This window comes from Notothenia coriiceps, unplaced genomic scaffold (assembly GCF_000735185.1).
Source record: "Notothenia coriiceps isolate Sejong01 unplaced genomic scaffold, NC01 NC01_scaffold00007395, whole genome shotgun sequence".
In the NCBI taxonomy this organism is placed as follows: Eukaryota; Metazoa; Chordata; class Actinopteri; order Perciformes; family Nototheniidae; genus Notothenia; species Notothenia coriiceps.
In genome coordinates, this window is record NW_011340096.1 from 99,745 (window position 1) to 122,334 (window position 22,590).

The 22,590-nt window shown below is 41.8% G+C and overlaps 1 protein-coding gene across 1 annotated transcript; it reads left to right on the forward strand.

The window, feature by feature from the left end:
• Positions 1-498: 498 nt before the first annotated feature.
• On the forward strand, positions 499-14,936 carry c1ql1l2 (complement component 1, q subcomponent-like 1-like 2). Its single transcript, XM_010769534.1, has 2 exons — positions 499-1,644; positions 13,207-14,936. Exons 1-2 carry the CDS (start codon positions 1,036-1,038, stop codon positions 13,384-13,386), a joined length of 789 nt encoding a protein of 262 aa, XP_010767836.1. The 5' UTR covers positions 499-1,035; the 3' UTR covers positions 13,387-14,936.
• Positions 14,937-22,590: the final 7,654 nt, after the last annotated feature.

Genomic DNA, 22,590 nt, shown 5'->3' on the forward strand with positions numbered 1-22,590 from the left:
TCTTCTGCATATATGCAAAAATCTCTAGAAACCACCTCCAGGAAAAGAAAAAAAAGATTGTCTTTCCACAGCTCCATCTTTATTTTTAGAGTCTGGATGCTGATGAGAGAGAGGAGAAAACAAAGGGAGTGAGAAACCTCATCAAAAGTGGGGAGAAGGAGGAGAGAGCAAGGGGAGAAGAACAAGGAGCAATGAAAGAGGGGGATCAAGATGGTCCGGGGGGGTGCTGTTAGTTCCTTGGTGGTTTCAGGAGAGTAGTAGAAAGAAATGCAATTTGATGAGAGTCCTTCCTCTGAGAGAGTCGGGGAGAGGGACAGAGAGAGAGAGAGAGAGAGAGAGAGAGAGAGAGAGAGAGAGAGAGAGAGAGAGAGGGGATGTAACCACACCAACCTTCCACTCGATGGGGGAGCAAGGGGGAGAAGGGGGGGCTCCACTGCTACTGCCGTATAAAAAGCCAAGCCTGAGAATCCGGCACCACAAACTCACCACACATACACACTCACACACACACACACACTCACACACACACACACACACACTCACACAGATCCAGTGGCTGCTCTGTATCTCTGACACTCATCCACTCTCATCGTTTTCTCTCTCTCTCTCTCTCTCTCTCTCTCTCTCTCTCTCTGTCCCTCCCTCCCTCCCTCCCTCTGTCTCTCACTCCATTCCTCTGGGATCTGCATCCTTCTTGCTTCTTCTCGGATTGTGTTTGTAAGTGCGGGATGAATGTCTCCCCGTGTATGCTTGGGTATCCCTGGGTCTTTTTTTGCATGTGTGAGTGACTGCTTGCCAACTTTGGAGTGACTGGGCAGAGCAGTGAGAAGTGTATGTGGGTCTCTGTCTCACCCTCACACACTCTCCGGTCCTCTCGCAACTCTTCTCGGGATCTCCGGATCCCTTCCGACGCTGGCAGGCTCCCCACACAAAGCAGTCACCATTTCTGCCCCCGGGAGACCCACGCTGGCAGCGCAGCCCCTTCCCCGACTCAGCATCGGGAGGAAGACCCTGGTGGCGGCTGCTGTAGGGGTTATGCTGGTCCTGGTGCTGGTGGTCCTCATCCCCGTGCTCGTCAGCTCTGTGGGTACAGATGCCAGCCACTATGAGATGCTGGGCACCTGTCGTATGGTGTGCGACCCCTACCTGAACAAGGGGACGCCGGCAAGCAGCACCACCTCCACCGGGCTCCAGGCTGAGGCGGAGGCGCTGAGTGACAACAGCAACGTGCTTCCACCCTCCACTTTACTGCAGGGCCCACAGGGGAAGCCTGGCAGGCCGGGCAAGCCAGGACCACCCGGGCCACTGGGAGAACCGGGGCCCCCCGGACCTGCGGGGCCTCCTGGTGACAGAGGGGATCAGGGAAGGACTGGGATTTTGGGTCTGGGAGGGAACGGAGCTATCAGCACGGCCACCTACAGCACGGTGCCTCGGGTTGCCTTCTATGCGGGGCTAAAGAACCCCCACGAAGGCTACGAGATCCTCAAGTTTGACGATGTGGTCACCAACCTGGGCAACAACTATGATGGCATTTCTGGCAAATTCATCTGCAGCATACCGGGCACATACTTCTTTATCTACCATGTGCTGATGAGAGGAGGGGATGGCACCAGCATGTGGGCAGACCTCTGCAAGAATGGCCAGGTGAGTGCTTTGAAAAACTTTTCCTGAGTTTCCTTTCCTCAGTGTAAGAAAAGCCACGTTCTGCCCTGATTCTCATTCTCCTCCTCCCCATTGCTTAAAAACCAACATAGTAAGAAAGTCATTTCTCAAAAAGCCAGTGTATAAAAAGTGACATTGTAAGGCAAGGGTGCGCATCTGCCGTGCGCCTCCAAAGCCCAGAGCGCACAGCTGTGGCACCCCGCGCGCCTGGAGATAAAGATGTGTTGACTGGTTGCAGCCGCGTCCCCTCTACGCGTGATGCGTCCTGACATTGCCGCGTCCCGCGAGCCGAAGGACGGTCACAGTTTGGGCTGAACATGGAGCGCGAGCCGATTTGTGTGCCTTTACACTATAGCATTACGAAATTGTAGCCATTACGCTTAATTTACGGAGTATTTAACTGCAGTTGTCGCCGGAGTGAAGGTATTCACGGAGTTTTAGAGTGAGGATGAAAAATAATCGGCTGGAGTTGTTAACGCGGTCGCCTCCGTTTAATTTATGTTATCACGAGTCTACTTGTTTTGTGTATTGTACTCCTGCTAATACTATAATTATAGTTATTATTAAAGTTGAGAATGTATTTGTATCATTATAAATAGATGTTTAATTGTATAAAAGACTAGGCCTATGTGTGTACAAAAAATATATATATCTTCCGTTTTTTTTTTACAACAATCATCTCCGATAACTTTTAGACCAGGTGTTTGGTTGCTTGTCTGCACTAAGTTGAGGGAGAAATTGCATTTTTGCTCCGAATGTTTGGACCATACCTGTCTGTGAAGCACTCCGGATTGTGCTGTCTGTCCACCGCTGCCCACATCGGTCTTCGCAGTCGTGTTAAATACATTAGGACGTTGACATGATCTATCCTCGGCTTCTCTGATGCATCTTTTTAATAGGGCTCTAATTTTATTGTGCGCCCCGGAGGGTTTTCTCAGGTTGGTTAATGTGTGCAGTTCCGATCAGCCGTCACATCTCTTATCTTCAAAGTGGCTCCGAAATTTTTGCCTGTAAAAACAAAATAAAAAAAAAGATATGGATGTTACGCTGCAGATAATGTTTGATTTGTTTGCTAAAACTGTGGCTCTATCATATTGCTTAGTTGGTTGACAGTATTATGACTGACGTGAAAAACGATAAAGATAAATACAAATAAGTAATAGGTCGTTGAAAAAGGCTTTATGATGCATTCAAATGTTCACATTTGCAAAACTAATATCAGTGACAATGGAACATTGCAAAACTTTACCAATACTTAAAGTCTGTCTTTATCATAAGGAATCCTGAGAAAGGAGATATTTATGTGTAGCCTGCTTTGTATTTCACACTTCTTTATTTTAACTGCATGCAAAGTATACTTTAAGATATATTTGTCCTCAAAGTCAATTGTATAGCAACATGGTATTGAAATTGTATTGACATTTTTCTAACTGTACATACGTGAGAAAACACTTACCACAGTTCAAAGGAAATTAATAATTTGTAGTCCATTTCATGAACATTTGAGGTTTCTTCTTCGCCCTGCATTGAGAAGAGGTGATAAAGTCCAAATATACCACATCTCATCCTCCTACTGTCACTTCACATCATGTCCCAGCAGCCTCTCTGCCATGGTTCAACTCTGCTGCTATGAAACAATTAGAATTTCATATGGTTTTAATGTTTTGCCAAATTGAATATAAAAGAAAATAATGTAGATTAATAAGCACAAAGTTAATTAAAGCAGAAGGCAGTCAGGGCCTCACATTTTAAGAACTGTGCAGTAAAAGTATATATGTGCAGCATGGAGATAAAATAACAGCTGGACTCTGTATGCTCAACCTGCAGTCTCACTGAGGCTGCCAGAGGTTAATTTCTTTATCCTCGCCAAGTTCACACCCAGCACGAAAAAGAGAGTTACAGCAATCTCCTTCTATATTTAATGTCTCACTCAACAGTAATGTTTATGGGTGGGCGTAAAAACATTGATATATAATAGGGGAAGAAGAACATATGTTCCTATAAAACGCCTTCTGTTCCCGCTTCATTGTGCTCCCAAGAGGAGGTTGCTGGGGTACTTAAGTTAGACGCACGCAGTGTTCTTCTCCAGAGACCCGCGTAATGTTTATAAAGTGGTAACTGAGTCCCTGTCTTCCTCCTTTATCCTATGCAGAGTTGGTATAAACACACCGTCTTCTTGTTGTGGTGTTTATTAGGGTTGTGTGTTTGGCTGATGGCGAAGGCCCCGGAGCCTTCGTCTGTGTAAATGCTTATAAATGTTGGGCCAACTTATGCTTCATCATTGATGAAGTGCTGAGAGTCAAACTGAAGTCACACTGGTACTTTCCTCAGCTCATTAAGGCTGCAAAAAGCTACACTGTGAGTTGGGACAAGGGAGGTCAGGGAATTGCAGATAATACTAGTATTTTATCATCTTTTGGCTTTAGTGAGCAGCGTGTTTCCAAGCCCTGCAGTGCTGTTTCACTCCAGCATGTGCTCCTCCCACTCCAGGGGTTCTTACAAGCTGTGTCTACCATCGGCATCCTCGGGTTACTTTATTTATTTCACTCTTCTTCCGGTTCCAGAGTTCAACACAAGAATCCCAACACAAGTCATTGCAACTTTTGACACTTTTCAAGTTAAACCAAAAAGTTAGCTTCCTGAAACAAATAAGAAATCTATTTCCAGCACAGCACACTTTATCCGCTTTCCAAGCCCCACACACTCTTTTGGCTTCTTTTCTCGCTTGTTCTCTTACACGCCTGCCAACTATCCCAACCATTTCTAAACTCTCTCCAGTAAATCAATGCTATAACCTGCCTTGGACACATCCTAAGAGACACAGCAGAGACAATGAAGACAAATGCAGTGGATGCAGTGTGAAAGAAAGGAGGACAGAGAAGACATAGTTATGGTGCTATTGTGTCACAGAGTCTATTTAATTGTAATTAAAAAGCTTGAACCAGATCCAGAATGTGTTTGCGCTTCTCCTCTCCATTCCCTTCTTAATATTGTTATTAATCCGCAAAACCGTTTCAGAGTTAATTAAAAGCAATGACTTCAGCGTCAGTCTCTCAAGAGGACCATAGTGAATAATCACTCTGTCTCCTCCTTTAATAAGCTTCAACGTCCTTCGTGCACATGGCTCTTCCTCAGCAATTACCGCTGCAGTCTCCTCCTCACATACACACACATTGAGACATGCGCACGCTTGTAACCCCCCCACCCCCTTTTCCGCCCCGCCCTCCTAACCCACTGCCTCAACCCACCCCGACTGTGCACTGCCCTCCATCTCTCCTCTATGTCAGGTTTACAGGAGCTCACTTTTCCGAAGGAGCAGAAAGTTTTAGTCCTGAAAGGAGAACTTTTCTTTTAAAGCAGGATTCATATTGTGGTATTGCAGAATTGATTTGCTTACACACAATGCCATCAATATTCTTCATTTTCTCTCAAGTGATGCATTGCACTGTAACAGAATAAGTTAGTGTGCCATCAATTTATTGGATAGTGTGGAGAGAGGTTCCTTTTACCTTTTAAGTTTTGCTTGAGTTCAGTCACGTGTCATTTTCCTCTAACACCATTCCCCACAGTCCGTCATAGGCACCTCTTCAGGTCAGGTATGCATAAACATAAGACTGTTTACTCTTTTGCTGTGTATTCAGGTGAAAGCCACGCATTGTGTTTAGCATGTGGTTTCAATCCCGACATTAAACATAGGAGCTGAGCCGTCAGCAAGCAGGTCTGCTCTGTTTGATCAGGTTATACGCTCAAAGGAAAGGTGTAAATAACCCAGTCAGACTTCACGAGGGGCTCGGGTCATTATTGGTTTTTATTTTCAGTGAGAGAATTTAGGAAAAATGTGATTGCAAGCATTAAACACACAGGCATCTAAACACACATACAGCAATACTTAGACTTGATTGATTTTAACATTCTGGTATGGTTCAGACCTGCTATTCTTCATCGTGGTCTGACTCCAGTACTGAGAGGCCTCTGTGTGTCTGCCCGCTGTAACAGAGAGACTCTGTCTGAAATAGACAGACAGGGTTTGAGAGTCCCTCAGCCTCTTTGCCTGCGGTATTGATCCCCTTATGTGTATGTGTGCCTTCGTGTGCCTGCATGTAAGCGTCACTTTCCTTCTTCTGACAGACCCATTTCTTTCTGTGTGATGTATACCGTGGCATATCTTTTATAATCAGCCAGAGAGGTAGTGGAGGCGGACCTTTGGCCTTGATCTGCTGTGTAATTGGACATTGGATTTGACACTCTGCCGAGTGGAACATTAGAGCTGGTCTAATTAGGTGCGAGGGCTATCAAATGAAGATTGGCTCATGTTGTTAGGAAATACCACACAGATTGGAAATGTCAAGATGACATCGGGCTGTCATCCGCAAGCAACGGGAAGGAAATCTATCATTTATTGGTGAAGTTTCAAAATTTGCTCGAAAACTGCCCACCACTTGTCTGTAATAACTATATTACTTGAAACCATTTTGACACTAAGATGGCCATATATAAAGTAATTATTGCTCACAATCCACACACTGGCATCTCCGATTAGGAAGCTCATGAAATACTGCGACTGAAAACATACAGTCTAAAATAGTCTATGGATCGTCTCCTGTGGCTGGCTGACTCAAGGATGCTATAGTGTTGACTCACAAGACTTCTCCATTATAATGAGGGCCATATGGGAGATAGACAAGTGCTCCTGGCCCTCTTATGCAAACATCCCTCTCTCCATCGCTCCCTCCGCCCCTGACATTTAGCCGTCCCCCGAATTCAGTCTTCTTCACTGATACCCACAATTATCCTCTCCCTCTTCACGGCAAAGCAGCAAGTCAATGGCTTTACATGACTCACACTTTCCTTCATAAATCAATGTGTTTAACACCTCCTGCCCCCCCCTCATGAAATTAATATGGGCAGAAGACATCAACGCAGTAAGAGAAGATGAATCGGCTACTGTATGGAGTAGCATGTCAAGGAAAAGCCTACAGTTTGCCTTTGATCCAACACTTGTACAGAAACCTAATTTTAAAGGAGTCTTTTTTTCATTTAAGAAAAAAGGGGGAACATCTCAGTGCCCCAGGGTAACTAGGAAGCACACGGAAGAAACAGGCTTAGTGTGAACAAAGGTTGAAATATTTGCAGAAAAAGTCCTTTCAGACAATGCTGGGAGCCGTGATTGTGGTCTCCGTGTTGTGGCTGGAGGCAGACAGCGCAGTAATTAACTGAGCGTGATGAGTCAGGCAAGAAAGAAAAGAGCTGCTGGATCGAGGGTCAAAGTTCATGCCTCTTTTTCCCACCACTGCTTCCTCCGACAAGCAACTTTCAGTGGCTCTCAATAAAAAGCTGTGTGGAATGCTTCCCCTTTGACGCCACTCCTACAATACTGTTATTCTGGCTTAGAATACTTCTACAGCATTTGGATCACGTATGGTTAATACATGTGATAAACTAATGAACTAATGTCTGGCACCAGACTCACCTTTAGCATTAGTGTAAGCAATTTTATAATCAGCGAGAGATTTGTGCTGCAAAGTCATTCTGTTTCAAAGGAGGCTGAGCAGGTACAAAGAGAACAGCTGGTGAAATTAATTCAGGAAGCTTTTTCCAACTCTCGTCTGACAGATGGCAAATCTCCTGTTACCATTTCATTCCTCTTATCATGTTTTCACTTAGGTTCCTCCGACAAATAAACCTGTAACACATGGAAGACGAGTCACTTTCCGACACTACAATTCACTTGCAACCGATTGTAATTTCCTGTACTCATTATTTCTGTTAAATTGCATCTTATAGATGTGGATGTATGTGTGTGTGTGTCTGTCCTTCACCCTGTGTGTGTTTGTTTGTGAGGAGCAGTGAAATGTTGGACCAGGCTCAATAGCGGTGGCACGCTATCTAAGCTGCTATTACGCATGCAGTTCACAGCTGGAATGTTCAAACACAATTAGACGACAGTAAACTTTGATTTAAAGGCGACCAATAGACTCATTGATGCAAAATGGAGGCTCAACATCAAGTCAACAAATCCCTGTCAGAGACGCCTCGAGACATGTCCTTGTCACCGTGACAAAGCCTCTTGTAAGATGTCCCAGTGGGACGTTACAGGCTTCTCTTGCACCAGACACAACAGATGAAACCTCAAATTGTCATTACTTTTGTAAACACAGTTCTATTAAGGGTTTAGAATAGAATGAAAATAATGTCTTTTTAATAGAGGCTGATTGCAGAAGTGACAGTCAGTGTTCCTCACATAATAATTATGCAATGTTCATATTTACAGTTATACAGTGTATTTTAAGAGAATCCACACTTCACTTTTCCCAGCTCGCATTATCTATTAAGCCCAAGTGCAGCCTTGAGTTTTCTGTGTCTCCACTCAGAATATTATTCAATCAAAGCCATCACGTTGACGATATGACGGATGCAAACACGCACGAGCAGCCACAAGGAAGACAACATTGCCTGACACCTCATTTACAATTGCCAGAGCGGGCGCTTACAGCCTCATCCTTTGTTTATCTTGTCAAAGTTCCTCTACATATTCCGCGTCAAGGTCACGCACTGCCAGTTGGCTGTTAGTCCTGCTCACCTCTCGCTATACGTCTGCCATACACTGCATTTAAACCTCATATCCCTAACAAGTGCCTTGTGTGCACTTGAGAAAACCAGAGAGAAAAATAGCTCACTGATCATTATTTCCAAAATAGTGAGGCTTTATTCATGCACGCTTGTCCTTGAAAGCAAAGGAAGGAGGCCTAAACAACAGCAGTGAGTCTCAGAAGGGGATAAAAACCATTAGAGCAAAGAAACAAAACAAAAATATCATTGAGGAAGAACAGGAAGGACTTCAGAGAAGCTTTCTCTCACCAGGTCTAAGCTCATACTGTCTCTGCTAAAAGAATGATATTTATATTGTCTTTCACCATCCCACAAAAACACATAAATCATGCACGTGATGACGGCTTACATTTAACTCCTTAAAGAGCAAATGAAGGGAGTAATTTAAAGAAATCACACATCTGTGACATTGCCAGAGGTCCCCAGGTTCAGATTGAACACCTCCAAAGCAAATATTTTGATAAAGTTTCATTAAAATCCCAACTGACAAATCCTCCTGAGCCACCATCAGCCGCCTCCTCACCAACCCTAGGCGGTAAACCTCTAATAGGATGGTGTTGACTTTTGCACGCTATTAATATGCTCCGGACGCCTGCATCTCAGAATCTGAACAGGAGGCTTTGTTTGCACATCGATATGAGCTGTGCTAGATTTAATCAGGAGGATAAACAATAAAAAGTACAATATTCCATATATTACTCCTGCATCTTAACAACTCTCCTCAGAATTTAATTATTCAGATTAGCCTTTACAGACACCCTTATCCTTCTCTCAACATAAGGAAGGTGATTCGAAGATACAGAGTACAGTCTTTTTCTCTCTTTGCTGGACTGAAATGCTGACGTAAATGAATCATCCGAAAAAAGATTTACTTCAAGTGTTGCGCCCACGCTCGATGCTCTTTTAATTTCAACTGGCTCACTTTAAAAGCCCTTTCCTTGTTCGTGTAACCTTCCATTACAAAAATATTTTTTCATTTCAAATCACTGGCAATAATTCTGTTGTGATGGCTGAAAAAGTGTCAACCTTGCTCGTCTCTGCTTCAACACACTGAGACGAAGGCAACGCAAAGGACAGATTCCCTTTGAAAATCATTCAGACCATTTCTGATTGGTTGCATGAGGAAAATAAATCCAGCAAAAATATTGATGTATGACTAAAAGCTTCAGAATGATTTGAAAGCAAAGTAATCTGCAAGTAAATGAAAATGTTAGTATTTTATTGCGGTGACACTTTTGAGTATATTTGCAGTCTATACTCCTACTGTATATCAAATGCTGAATCACAGACAATCAGCGTAAATAATGCTCATACATAGTTGTTATCATGCAGCAACAAAAAACACTGAGAGCTCTCAGGTGATTTTGTGGTGATAACAACAGAAATGTTCCCACAGATTAAGTGTTGTGAAGAGATGTTCTGTGCAGATGTCCTGCGGCCTGCTGTGGGGGGGTTCAATGTCAGATATCACGTACCTTCACGCCTTAATGTTTTTTACAGCAGGGGTGCTGGTTAGACTGATTTACCTTATCGTAACTCTCACTGTTTGTCGATGTTTTGATAAGGAGAAAAGTATTTAGGTTGCTTACATGCTTCGGTGGAGAAATGTCTTGTTTTTTATCACTGGCGTATAACTGGGAAAAAAAGCACATTTCAGGAATACATTGCTGCTTCATATAGCCTACTGTTCCATTGAAACAAACTACTGAATATGAAGTTCATGTACAATTTACATTTTCTATTTTATTATTCAATCACAAATTCATAACATCTATTATGATTGTTTTTACTTACTACTACTAAACAAGTGAAAAATCTAATTTAAATATGTTATTTTAAGGAATTACTTTGATACACTTCAGCGGACACCATGCACCAACGGTTAAAACATTAATTTAGAGAACTCAACATAGGTCTAAAACAGACGTAAATAAAACATCTACTGAAAGCAAATGGTATGAATATATAGGTAAGGAAATGTAATGACAATAAATATATGTTTATTCAGACGTATATTGAATTAAATTGAATCACTTTTATACTGTTGATGCATGATGTCAGGTGGACAGTAGACCTTTGGCGCATAACATCCCTTGACTAACAGAAATCTTTCAATTAACATAATCTGGATACAACTATTTTAACCATTTAAAATCCAAAAGTGTCTGGTTTCAAGAGAAAAACAGCATTCACCAGTTATTCCTAAAGTTCTTTGTGCATCTCCTTTTCCATGCGCCATTTCTGATTTATTGTGCAATACTTTAAAACACAAAGAGGTACAAAAATAATAATCAAAAATATTTTAGAAATAACTTTATTCTCGGATTTATGAGCGGATTTTTACGATATGGTAAATCAACTTTAATGATTCAAAATGGCTTCCAAATATCTGTTCAATGATTTGGGTTAATAAGACACACCTCTGCAGACTTATGTTTCCAACACAGGTTGTTAAAAATCATTTGATGATGATGAGCATTAAGAGTAAGAACAATATTAAACAGAAAAGTCAATTTGAAGAACGTACTAACAGCTGGTAATTAGGAAATATTTGTAAAACACTACAAGAACAAAAAGGGAACAAACCAAAATAAAAACAAACGCTTGATTATTTCAATATAGCAAAAAACACGACTTAAATATATTTAAAATCACTAGAAGCTGCTTCTGTTAGTTTTGGCAATGTGGCAGGAGGTCCTGTCTGTAGCTGGCCACTCCGAACATTTGTCAATATGCCTGTTGTGTCTACTCCTTAAATAAGCCAACTTTTTATTGGGCATCCTCTATTCCTCCTGTTTGGCCTGCTTGTCGAAACCCTCTTTAAAAGCCACTATTTAAAGCTGTGTGGACAAACAGCGAGCCAAGGTAAGGGCCAGGAGAACCGATAATGAGCCACAAGAAAAATACTTCAAATGCACGTAAACTATTGATTTGAATTCAACCTCAATGACCAGACTAAGCGACTAATTGGCTAATTTAACCAATGGATACCTTTAAGGATGTACAGAACTTTATTTTTTATCTCAAGAGAAAAAATAATGATCTTTTTGGGTTGCAGTTATCCTTGTTAGTTACTGAGATACTGCGCTGAGTGTGCGCTTTGAGGAATGGCCCATTTTTGTTGTTTGAATTGTTAAACAATGCCTATTTGGTTAAAGTAGCAATATTACATTTTCATTTTGCATCTATACTGGGTGGACAGTTGTAATAATTACTATTTTTGTAGTGAAGTTTAGTTGACCAAAGTTACCTGGCAGATAATGTAAATGAAGTTCTGCAGTTTTTGACCCTTAGACCCAAAGATCTGTGATGCTCTGCCAAGCCTGAACTCCAGCCAGATTGTCTTTCTCCTTGTTTTGTGGCTTCTCGCTGTCAGTCTGTTCTTTGCCAATTGTTACTCATGCAACTACTCTAGTTCTGCTGCGTAAAGATTGCTTATTCTCAGCATTCTTTGTCATCCAAATACTAAACACTGCACTGTACAGAATGCAGTTAACATTTAAGAGCGTTGTGGAGGAAAATATGTAACTCAGACAGACAGAGGCAACATCCAGTCTGAGACCTTCATTGTATGTCACTTATTTCCCCCCTAACTTTCTACTCATCCTCCCTTTTTGTATTTTGTGTAGCAACGAGAACAATCAGTTGAATGTCTTAAAAATTGCAACTTGTGATACAGCATTTTCAAGCAAGCAAGTCATTAATTATAACATGTACAGTAAGTTTCTCTACATCATACAGAGCTATTGTTTCAGCGCCCATATGGCATTGCATCTACACTTACCTCCCAAGAGAGATAGAGCATGTTTGTGGTGGCGCTCTTAATGAGTCAGGACAGGTTACACACACACACACACACACACACACACACACACACACACACACACACACACACACACACACACAGTGCCAAATATAGACACAACATGTCTGTATTATATGAAAAGGTATTCCAAAGAATATTGTCCCTCCTCACTATTTGTTATGGAATATGTCTGCTGGGGCATCCTTCATGTCACTTCTAGTATATATTTCTGTTATTTATACCACAGGTTGAAACCCACAGAGACAGCCATGTTGCGAAGTTTCTAAACTTTCTGTGGACTTTTTGTTCCGAGGTCGAGTGTCAGGTCTTTGGACCGCTGGGTTGATTGAACCCATAAATCTGCTTTGACAGAAAGGCCTGGGGTTGGCCTGACCCTGTGGTTGCTCTACGTTTAATATCAATATGAAGAACTACTTGTGCCAAAAAACTTTATGACATTAAAATGTATTTTGTCAAGGTACATTTCACGTTCTTCCTCTGTGCAACACGTTACTCAGTGTTGGTGCAGCAGCATAGTGACTTTTCAATCTAGTGAGATCTTAAAAACAAATACATTTTCTTCTCTTTTCACTTCTATTTTACTGCAATTGCATTTTGAATAGTTGTTTGAAAGACCTTGGTTTCGTTTGTTTCTTTCTAAATTAGCACAATATTGCATAACGCTTTCACCTTATTATTCAAATAAAGTCCAGCAACTTTCTAAAATATTATTTTATGATTGTGAAACCGGACATTTTTTTTAATATGTTATGTTTTCTCATAAACTCCAGCACTTTCTTTAACAGCCAAACAAATGTAAAAAAACACGTATATCAAAAGATTCCCAACCATGATGTGTTTCTTCTTGCAGATTTGTATATATGAAAAATCATGAGCATTTTCTATTAATAAAATAACAAATGTAGGAGAGTGAGCAGCCTTAGTAACGAAATGTGATTCTCTGAATGTCTTTATTCTATAATGAAGACAATCTTTCTACCCGTGGAAGAACTTTAAAATGTCAACCTATTTGGGGAATGTCCCATATTAATTAAGTTACTGTCCTCATATGAACTGTAGCTAACAAGCCTACCATTCTCCAACATGTTCTCCTCTCCTTGCTGTTCCAGGTTCGTGCCAGTGCCATCGCCCAGGACGCAGACCAGAACTACGACTACGCCTCCAACAGCGTCATCCTCCATCTGGACGCAGGGGACGAAGTGTACATCAAACTGGACGGGGGCAAAGCCCACGGAGGGAACAACAACAAGTACAGCACCTTCAATGGCTTCATCCTGTACGCAGACTGAGAACACACAGACACAGAGACAGTCAGATAGGAAGAGATTGAGAGAAAGAGTTGGGTGGGTTTGGGTGTGTGTGTTAAAAGCTGGAATGCTTTATAGTTTTCCTAATTCTCTCCATCATCACGGACACCTCTGCTTTGTATCCATCAGCCGAGACATTCAGGCTCTGTAGCCGAGTCTGTCGCAAAGCCTCCGAGGACACGCTGAGAGGGGCCGGGCGGAGGATGTAGGAGGTGGGGCTGTTTTTATCTGTTCGCCACAATGCCTACGTGTCAGGAGCTCCTCGCTTTCAGTGTCTGTCCTCTTCAACCCTGCTCCATTGCACAGAAATATCAACAAAAATGAAAAACCCTGCAAAAAGCGGATGACCTCACCTCTTCTCTCCACAGTGGCAACGGGCAGCTGTACTGTCGGTGGACTCAATTGACTCAAGTGTAGTGTTGTTCCGTGCGATTTTCCTTAAGAGTGTGTTTTTATTTTGTAGACATGCATAATATTCTACACAGATGAGATTAAAAAAAAAGAGAATATATTTGTCCCTTGTGAACATATCCCATTTGACTGAGAGAACAGATTTGTCAGATGTTATTTGTGATGCAGCTCAGGCATCTAACAGCTGGAAAAAGAAATCTTTAAGACGGTGTAAGACTGAGTGTTTCATGACAGTGGGTGTTTTTCTTCATCGCTGGGTACAGCAAAGTAACTATATATTGTTCATGTGGAGAATAAGAATTCATTCTGCACTATTCCTTATAATGTATCTAAAAAAAGGAAACATCTCATTTAGAAAATATCCTTACCACGAACCACCTCACACTGTTTGCACATACACAATATCCTGCTGCTGTACGGATTAAAAGTAGAGTTCAAATCGTCTTCTTTCTATGTTTAGTTTTATGTAGATGCTCTGTTCGGCGACACCACCGGGCATGTGATGAAGCATAAATCTCCAGATGCAGAGGTAACCTTTTTGAAGAGTTTTTTTCTTCTTCTTTGCTGTGCTGACCTCCGAGGCCCTCTTTTGTAGCGGAGGGAGAGTAAGTCACAAAGACGGAGAGAATGATGGGGGAGGTGGAGGGGGCGTTCAGCCACAGTAACAGTGAGTGGGCAATCTTTCTGTTTCAGTGTCTCTGAGCCTCACTGGATGTCACCCATTCATTAGCTGCATACTCACTGACACACAGGCATTATGGTAATATTTACTCAACATGGCTGCCTGACAGCTTGCTTGAGAATGAAATTGATTGGGTGAGTGACTTGTTCAATCATGACTGCACGTATGTGTGAGTGTGTATGTGTCTCTGCATACCGGTGAGGGTCTGCATTTTAGCATGTGCCATAGCTACATTGTTCCTTTTTCAGAGTTATTCTGTGCTACAGCCAATGACAGATATTTTCCTCAGCAGCCAATGAGATTGTGCTCTGTAGGGTGGAGAGCCTCTATAGATATAACGAGAAGAACAAACAGCTTGTAAATGAAATATATGATATGTTTGTCTATCTTATCTTTTGGAATTGTTGAATACATTTAAATAATAAATGGGATTTTTTGAGTGGCTTGTCTCATGAGAATTATTGTATCCCAAAAAACGCTAATTAGGGAAAATGATCCGTACAAGGATCTCATTTGCTTTGTGAGACTTCATGACTTGAAATGTGTTTTTGTTCTGTTTAAACCAAACGTTTAACAATGGCCTGCCAGTGCAAACATTAAAAGATGATTTTATCAGCAAGCCCCTCATCTCTCTTTTCTCTGAAAAAAAACAATGGTATATTTAGGGAAATGGGTATCGAGGGAAAGATGTCTGTGTTTATGCTTCATGCGCGCCATCTCTAAGTGATCCTGTGGAGCCTCTCCCATCTGTAAAGGTGCGCTTGGAGATAAGGACTTCCAACTTTAGCAACATGCAACAGTGGAGTAAAAGGCCGTTCTTGAATGCTGATGAGTCCTTAAGGAAATGCAGGCTATTCCTCACTCGCAATCAAAGCCTCTTTTCACAGATTCTCATCAACAGAGGCATGATATACCCAGCGAGGAAGTGCGGATGGAGGAGGGAGACAGGGTGGAGGAAAGATTGAGCGAACAGGAGCGGAATATAGTTTGACAAAGACAGATGGAGACACGAGAGAAAGAGTAGGCCACAGAGAGAAGTAATGGGAAAGGGATAGATAGGGAGGGAGAGGGTAAAGAGAAATATAAGGAAGACGGACAGAAGGATAGGGGGGCTGCTGCCGATTTGGGGAGGAAAGAAAGGGGGGGGGGAGGGGGCTGGATTGTTTTCAGGGTAGAGTGATTCCCTGTCCGGATTGTGCGAGGTGTCAGGAGAGATTAGCCGTTGTGAAGCTGGAGGAGAAAGCTTGAGATAGCTTGGATTGGACAAGTGTCAGGGACTGGACGTTCCTCAGACCTGGCAGGAATGGGAAGTGACACCGGCTGCCATGTTGGACCGCTTCACTTTGCTCTTAAGGGAGACCCTCCCTGTATCATTTCATCCATTTCCCTCTAGCAGACAACAAGTTAATTCCCGCTGCAGAAGTGCCATCAAAGTCTTGTTTGATGGCACTAACTGTAAATTGTTTCTAGGGTATTTCAAAAGACATTATTTCTTTAACAGGAAACAAGAAAAATCATCTACCGGCTGCGTTTTAGTGTTTGACACCAGGTCAGATTCTGTTTGAAATGTTTTGCTTTACACAAAGTGAGAAGTGTCGGCTCTCAGGCACAAATTGACCTGAGGCTGACAGAGCTTCTTGCAAACAGTGATGGTGAAAGAAGTAAAGGGGCAACTGAAAATTGATTTCCTGTTCATCTTCGTCTTTTGACAAAAAAGCATCTGCTTTGCAAAAAAAGGAAGAACATGGCTCGTGGAAAAAGTGGGTCTCACATTGTCGCAGTTCGGCTCTTGGAATAAAGAATAACAAAGTGGTTGTGTGAAAATGGGCTGTCGTCCAAGCAGTGTGAAATATTCCCAGAAATCATAGCGGTGGAGTGTGTGTATTGGTCTGAATGCTGACCCAGTCTTACACAAAAATTGCCAAAACAAACTCAATATGGATGCAATGTCTTTAAAATGTTGACGTTAAATATGGCTAGAAACAAAAAAATTATCTAAAGTTGTTTACACTCCTTCCAATCAAGTTGCATTAAAGGAAGGAAAAGTAGTGTTTCAATAAGAGGTGATCGTCTTCCTCTTGTCTTTCAGCCGTCTATCAAATTTCCCCAAAACTGTTTTTGCAGGTATTTACTCAGCTCCTTATCTTCATGGCAGCACTTTCAACCTATTTCCTGTGCCACTCTGGTGACGTTTGGTTCATTTATGTCACTTGCATATCCTCAGAGAGAAATAACTTTAAACCTGTACCAGAGAGTGTGAATAGTCATGATTCACAAGTGCCCTAAACCTCAATGTACTGCATCATAATCATTTTAGCCCTGCATGCCTTGTCTTGCCATCTATTATTAGTTAATAGAGTGAGGCGCGAGACAAAATCTAATAAATTAATGTTTCTCATTTGTTTTGCTAATTAAATTAAGGTTGATTTATGTGATATTGATGGTTATATTTAATTTCGTTAATCAACGTGTTGGGGATGCTTTGCTCCCTAGCTATTTAACGTTTTGCATCTACAATGATAACTTGATCATTCTGATTTGCAAGCATTCCAGCACCATCATTCTCTTCTTCAAGTCTGACCTTTTTCCTCTCACTTGTTGTTTTTCTCACCTATTTTATTTTCTCCTGCATTTATTTAGTATGACACACACAAAGGTTAGAAAAGCGGACAGCTGTTAGTAGCCCGGCCCCGGAGCCACACACACACACACGAACATTTACGTACACACACGGAAACCTCTGCATGATACCGCAGTGACACATTAACACTGTCAGCCTTCCCCTGTTTTCTCCTACCATCGCACATGATTCTCTTTGTCAGTTTGGGTCACGGCCGAGGAGGAAGCCTTTTCCCAGTGTGTCCCTGGACGGTGTGAAGCTGCCAGGCCAGGTGTACTCTGCAGTCGCTCCTTGCGCCGGGCACCCAGGCTCTTATCTGCAGGCTCCCCCTCAGACCGTGTGACACTGTGACCCCACACCATCGCTCCAGTGCCTTCTACACACTTGTTTAACAACATACTCCTGGCCATAACAGAACGAAAGTTAACTCACAGAACTTCAAAACCCTCTGACCCTCTTTTTTTGTATTACTCTCCACAACTGCCGTCTTGAGCTCAACATCCCTTTTGTTCTCTGTAAATGTCGGATCACGGCCCTTAAACCCCGCAGGCAGAAGCAGACAGGATACAATGCAGTAAATGTTTCTCCCATCTTCTCCTCCCTCACACTCAAAACACCATGGTATCCTCACATGCTGCATCTCCAGAGAACCCACTGTAAATAGAGATAAAAAAAGCCAAAAACAAACATCGAATATGCCTTTTTTTTCTTCCCTTGAGCAGGCTGAGTGCATTAGTGACCTTTTAAAGTGCTGCCTCCCTAGTGCTTTGCACACACCCCAAAGAAGAACAAACTACTAATAGGGCTAAAAAGCTGACACACTTTAAACAAAGATCAGACCATTTCTTGGCTGTGAGGCAGTGCTCGCTAAATTAATGGTATTCAATTATGTAGCTGAGACAAACAAAGATTTTTGTAGGCAAAAAACAGCCAAATGTTTAAAGGTCTGGGCAGAATGAGGACCACAAATATGTAAAAACACTGTTTTGATCTTAAGTGCTGCAGTCAGTCATTTCGATAACGCTGTCTATATCTGTATCTGTACCATCGTATAAACAACACCCATGGCTTTGCATTCACTTGCTTTACATTTACATTCCAATGGGAAATAAAAGGCTAGGATTCTGAAGAAAGAACGGCAATGCAGATAGAAAGAAATGAGGACACTGAATACAGTAAAACATATTCATTTTACTGTTTGGACCAAAGAAGAGACGGGGTTGTGGAGTGCATTGGAAATGGGAACTGTGTAGAAATGGATTTGTTTTCTTCATCTACAAAATGACCTTATTGGTTAGAATAGTGGGAGGCAGTAAGCTCACACCATACGACTCTAATTGCAGCAAATCTGTATATTTGTGTGTGTTTGTGCGTGTGTGTGTGTGTGTGTGTGTGTGTGTGTGTGTGTGTGTGTGTGTGTGTGTGTGTGTGTGTGTGTGTGTGTGTGTGTGTGTGTGTGCCAGTGTGCATGCTCGAGTGTGTGGAGTGCAGTGGTGTTTGCGTGAGCGGACATCAGACAGAGCTACAGGGCCCGCGGCACTGAGGCGAGGTGGATGAGGCTGAGGGCAGATGTCAAAGAGGAGATATTACCCTCCACATTACTCCCACTCAACCAGGATAGGCACCATGTATTTCAGACATTAGCATGCAGATAAAATAAATATAGACAAGTGAGAGAAGCATTCACCTTAGCTGGCAAATTAAAACATAGAGAATAATACACAAAACCTCTCAGGGAGATCAGGAAATAAGTAATCATGCCAAACTTTTGATGCCACCAGATTCTTGTGTAACTTGGAGCAGTCTGTTGGTTCTGAGTAATATCTCCCCAAATGTAGCTCTGTTTGTCTCTCCTGCTGCTTCTCACAGTTTAATGGATGTGTGGCCGGCTAGTCATGCCGACCTGTGTCACCTGTGCTGCGCTCACTTCGGGCAGTGAGAGAGCCATGGGATGTCTGGGGGAGACCAGAGAAGGGGAGAAATAGACATCTGTGATTAACACATACAGACACGTGTCAGTGTGGAGCGTTGACTGGAAGGCGCGCTGGGAGACGCTCACACACAACCTGCTCCTGACGGCAGAAGTTTGGCTAAATAAAGACACGGATAACAAGGAGGGGAAAATGCGGGGAGGCTGCGAAGAGCCCACGATCACGCTCAGATGGAAACGTGAGGGCTTGCCTGACATGAGTCGAAATTAATAATTAGTTTGAGAGAAAATTCTATTTTTCAGGTGCCCGCAAAATGCACTCCTATACACACACACACACACACACACACACACACACACACACACACACACACACTTAAGGGAACGGTTCCACGGAGAGATTCAGTGAGCCATCTGCCAAATTAGGCCATGAGCCATGAGCCCACAACTTCAGCGTTCTATTCAATTTTCAATTACTGGGCTAGAGGCTTAAGCACAAGGTCTGTATACACGCATTTGGACACATATTAATAGATTTTCTTGTCACACATGCATCCAGTATGAGATAAAATGAATCATGCAGACATGACTGAGTTATTCATAATGTTTCCCTAATGTATAACTTACTTTTTATATATTTTTATAATAACACTTGGCATTAAGGTTCACAGCAATAGAAAACAACAGCTTAAGTGAGAAATCAGCTCCTGAGGGGAAGGCACATGTCAACACCGATCTACATATGTGCACCCACATGAGCGAACAAACATACAATACATTCTGTTCATTAACAAACACATGGAGACACAACAAATGGCAACCAAGCCAGCCGCCCAGTGCCAAATACGTCCCTTTCAAAATGTCAGAGGCGTACATACTGTAGCAGGGAGGGTGTGAGGTGATAAATGCACCCGACTGAAAATGTCAGTGTCACCCGTTGCCATGACAGTCGGCAAAGTTTGGCAAGGACTGGATTGCTTCAGCCAAAGGCCAGATGATTTGCTACAGCTAATTGAGCCTGCCGCCTCATGTATGAATATATACAGGCCTGTGCTATAAAAAAATGCAGGGAAATGTGTGCTTAATAAAAAGAGAAAAGTAAATAACACCCCAACATATCGTTATTAGACTTTGCCAGTGACATTAATCATTCATAAAATGAGTCACCAAACTAATGATCAGTCTGGAACCTATTCCAGAAGCAGCGTGTTGGAGAGTCGTTTAGTAATAATAGCAATAATATATTTTATTTGGAAAGTAACCTAAGGGGAGTGGGCAGATGAAGCAAGTAAAAGCTCATTAAGGGGAACATTCCAGGATCTCTATGGCCCTTCCTTCCCGCTGATTGGTCATTGAATCAGTAAGCCCGCCCTAAAGTGAAGATACATGTAAAACACCTGTATGATGCAATACAATAAAGCCAATTAATGCAAGTTAGAGGTTTTTCAAACAAACTTTAAAGTTGGGTTTGTTAAGCTGCTGACTCAGCACTGAAGGCAGTACTCTGTTGTAGTGTGGCATTGGACTCCATTATATTGAATACCCATTATGTTTCCAAAGTAGTACTGAGTGGATTTACAGAAGTTAAATGCAATACTCAGGGTTCTTTAAACAACATATGCAAGGACTTTCAATGTCTCTTTGTGTCCGTTTTCTAAACTATCAAGGTTTTGATCATTTTTCCCTTTAAATTCTCAAACTTTCAACGATTAAAGTACCTGCGGGAACAACGATTGCTTCATTTTATTACTGTAAAAATAAACGATAGCTGAACAGATTGGCATAAGGCAAAGATATAATTGAATAGTTTCAAACATCTTCTACTGAGGGTTTTCTTGCTTGCTTGTTGTAAAGCTTATGACAATATCACATGGTCTCCACCTGCATTGCATCTACCCCTAGATACAGTGTCCAAACATTTACTCTATTTAGGCCATGGACGAAACATAGATTTATATACATTATATATATGCATATATATGTTGCCAAATACTGTAATTATTAAATGCAAGGGTCAATTCAGCCTTAGGCAACAACATATCAGCTCGAGGTTGAATGCAAAATGTACAATAACTGCAAGAACAAACAACTGTAATTTTCTATTTAGAGTGTTAAATAAAATGGAAAATATATTGTTAATGTGTTACCCTTAGAATCTTTCTTTTTACAAATGATGAATTGTGCCAGCCAGTGTTTTTCTGGTGCTCTCTGGCTATGTGAAGCAGCTGCAGACTGTATTCCTGGAGGCGGTATGAGGCAACAGTTGACAAATTATTATGGAAATGTGATAAATTACTATAATTGGCTTAAAACTTGTGGTTGCCAAAAGTTACACATATTATGCAAGCAAGTTTCGAAAAGCATAATTTCTGTTTTGTGAAATACATCAGTACAGTTCTATTTTAGGTTCAGGTTGACATAAACAATTTATCTTTGTCATTTCCTTATCAATACGTGATAGCTTAAATGTGTTGTTGACAATTTACAGTCGCGAGTGTATTTATATAACGTGAAACATTCAAGTCAACAGCCAAACTACAGGGAGGTCGAAGCAACAATAATCATCAGGCAAACAGGTCATAATACTGACGACGAATGAACATCAGAGTTGTTTTTCCACGACAACTATTGCCTATATCGCAGATTTTATTCAAACTGAGCCAATAACTTTATGACACATCCACACCATCTGGTTTCTAAAGAAGCGTTTCTTAATCATTTCTATCTTTAATACGAGCGGCACGATGGCCCAGTCGAAATCAGTGTGTGGAGTGTGTGTATCCTGTCTCTGTTACCAGTCTATACGTGTTAGTCCTGTAAAATCTGAGGTTACCCAACCTCTCAAACATAAGAACCTTTTTTCTCTACTGATTCAATAATTAAGAGAGATGGATGTTCAATTATCTCCAGATTATTAATATCATGTATCATCTTTACCGAGAAAACAGCACTGTTTTTAGATGAGGGTCCCTAAAGCTGCAAACAGGGGTAATAAATCCTTATTAATTGACCAAGCGTCTTTGACACTAGTATACTGTACCTACTGTACATGCACACATACACAACATATCCCCAAAGGCAGAACAAAGGATATTTTCAACGTCCTTTGTTATCATAACGTTTTAATTATTCAAAGACTGTACTTAAGTAGACACAACCATGGTGACGTCACCTGTGGTTTGTGGACTAACCTTTAGGAGCCTTGAAAATTGCTTTTTGGCTCTAGCATTTTGGTTTTAAAAAAGGGTTAAAGTACTGACAGTGGAAACAGAGAGCACTCAACTGCAAATCACAGTGGTAGTGACCTGTCAATCACACGGTAGCCAAGGCCCTAAAACACACCACCTTGCGTTATCAACTATTTCCGAAGGAATAACCATAACTTATTGTAATGAAGAACATTTGAAACTTGTGATTGGGACCCTCCAGTTAGAAGAACATTTTTACTGAGTTAACAAATAATGTAAGAAGTTGGGTCATTTTCTCATAGGCCTCTATACAATTGCAATTCTTATTGCCCCAGGAAAGTCACCCCCCTGGTGG

Coding starts and splice junctions, on each gene's coding strand:
- c1ql1l2 (XM_010769534.1), top strand. CDS start 1,036: ATGCTGGTCCTGGTGCTGGTGGTCCTCATCCCCGTGCTCGTCAGCTCT. Junction 1,645..13,206: donor ACCTCTGCAAGAATGGCCAG/GTGAGTGCTTTG, acceptor TTGCTGTTCCAG/GTTCGTGCCAGTGCCATCGC.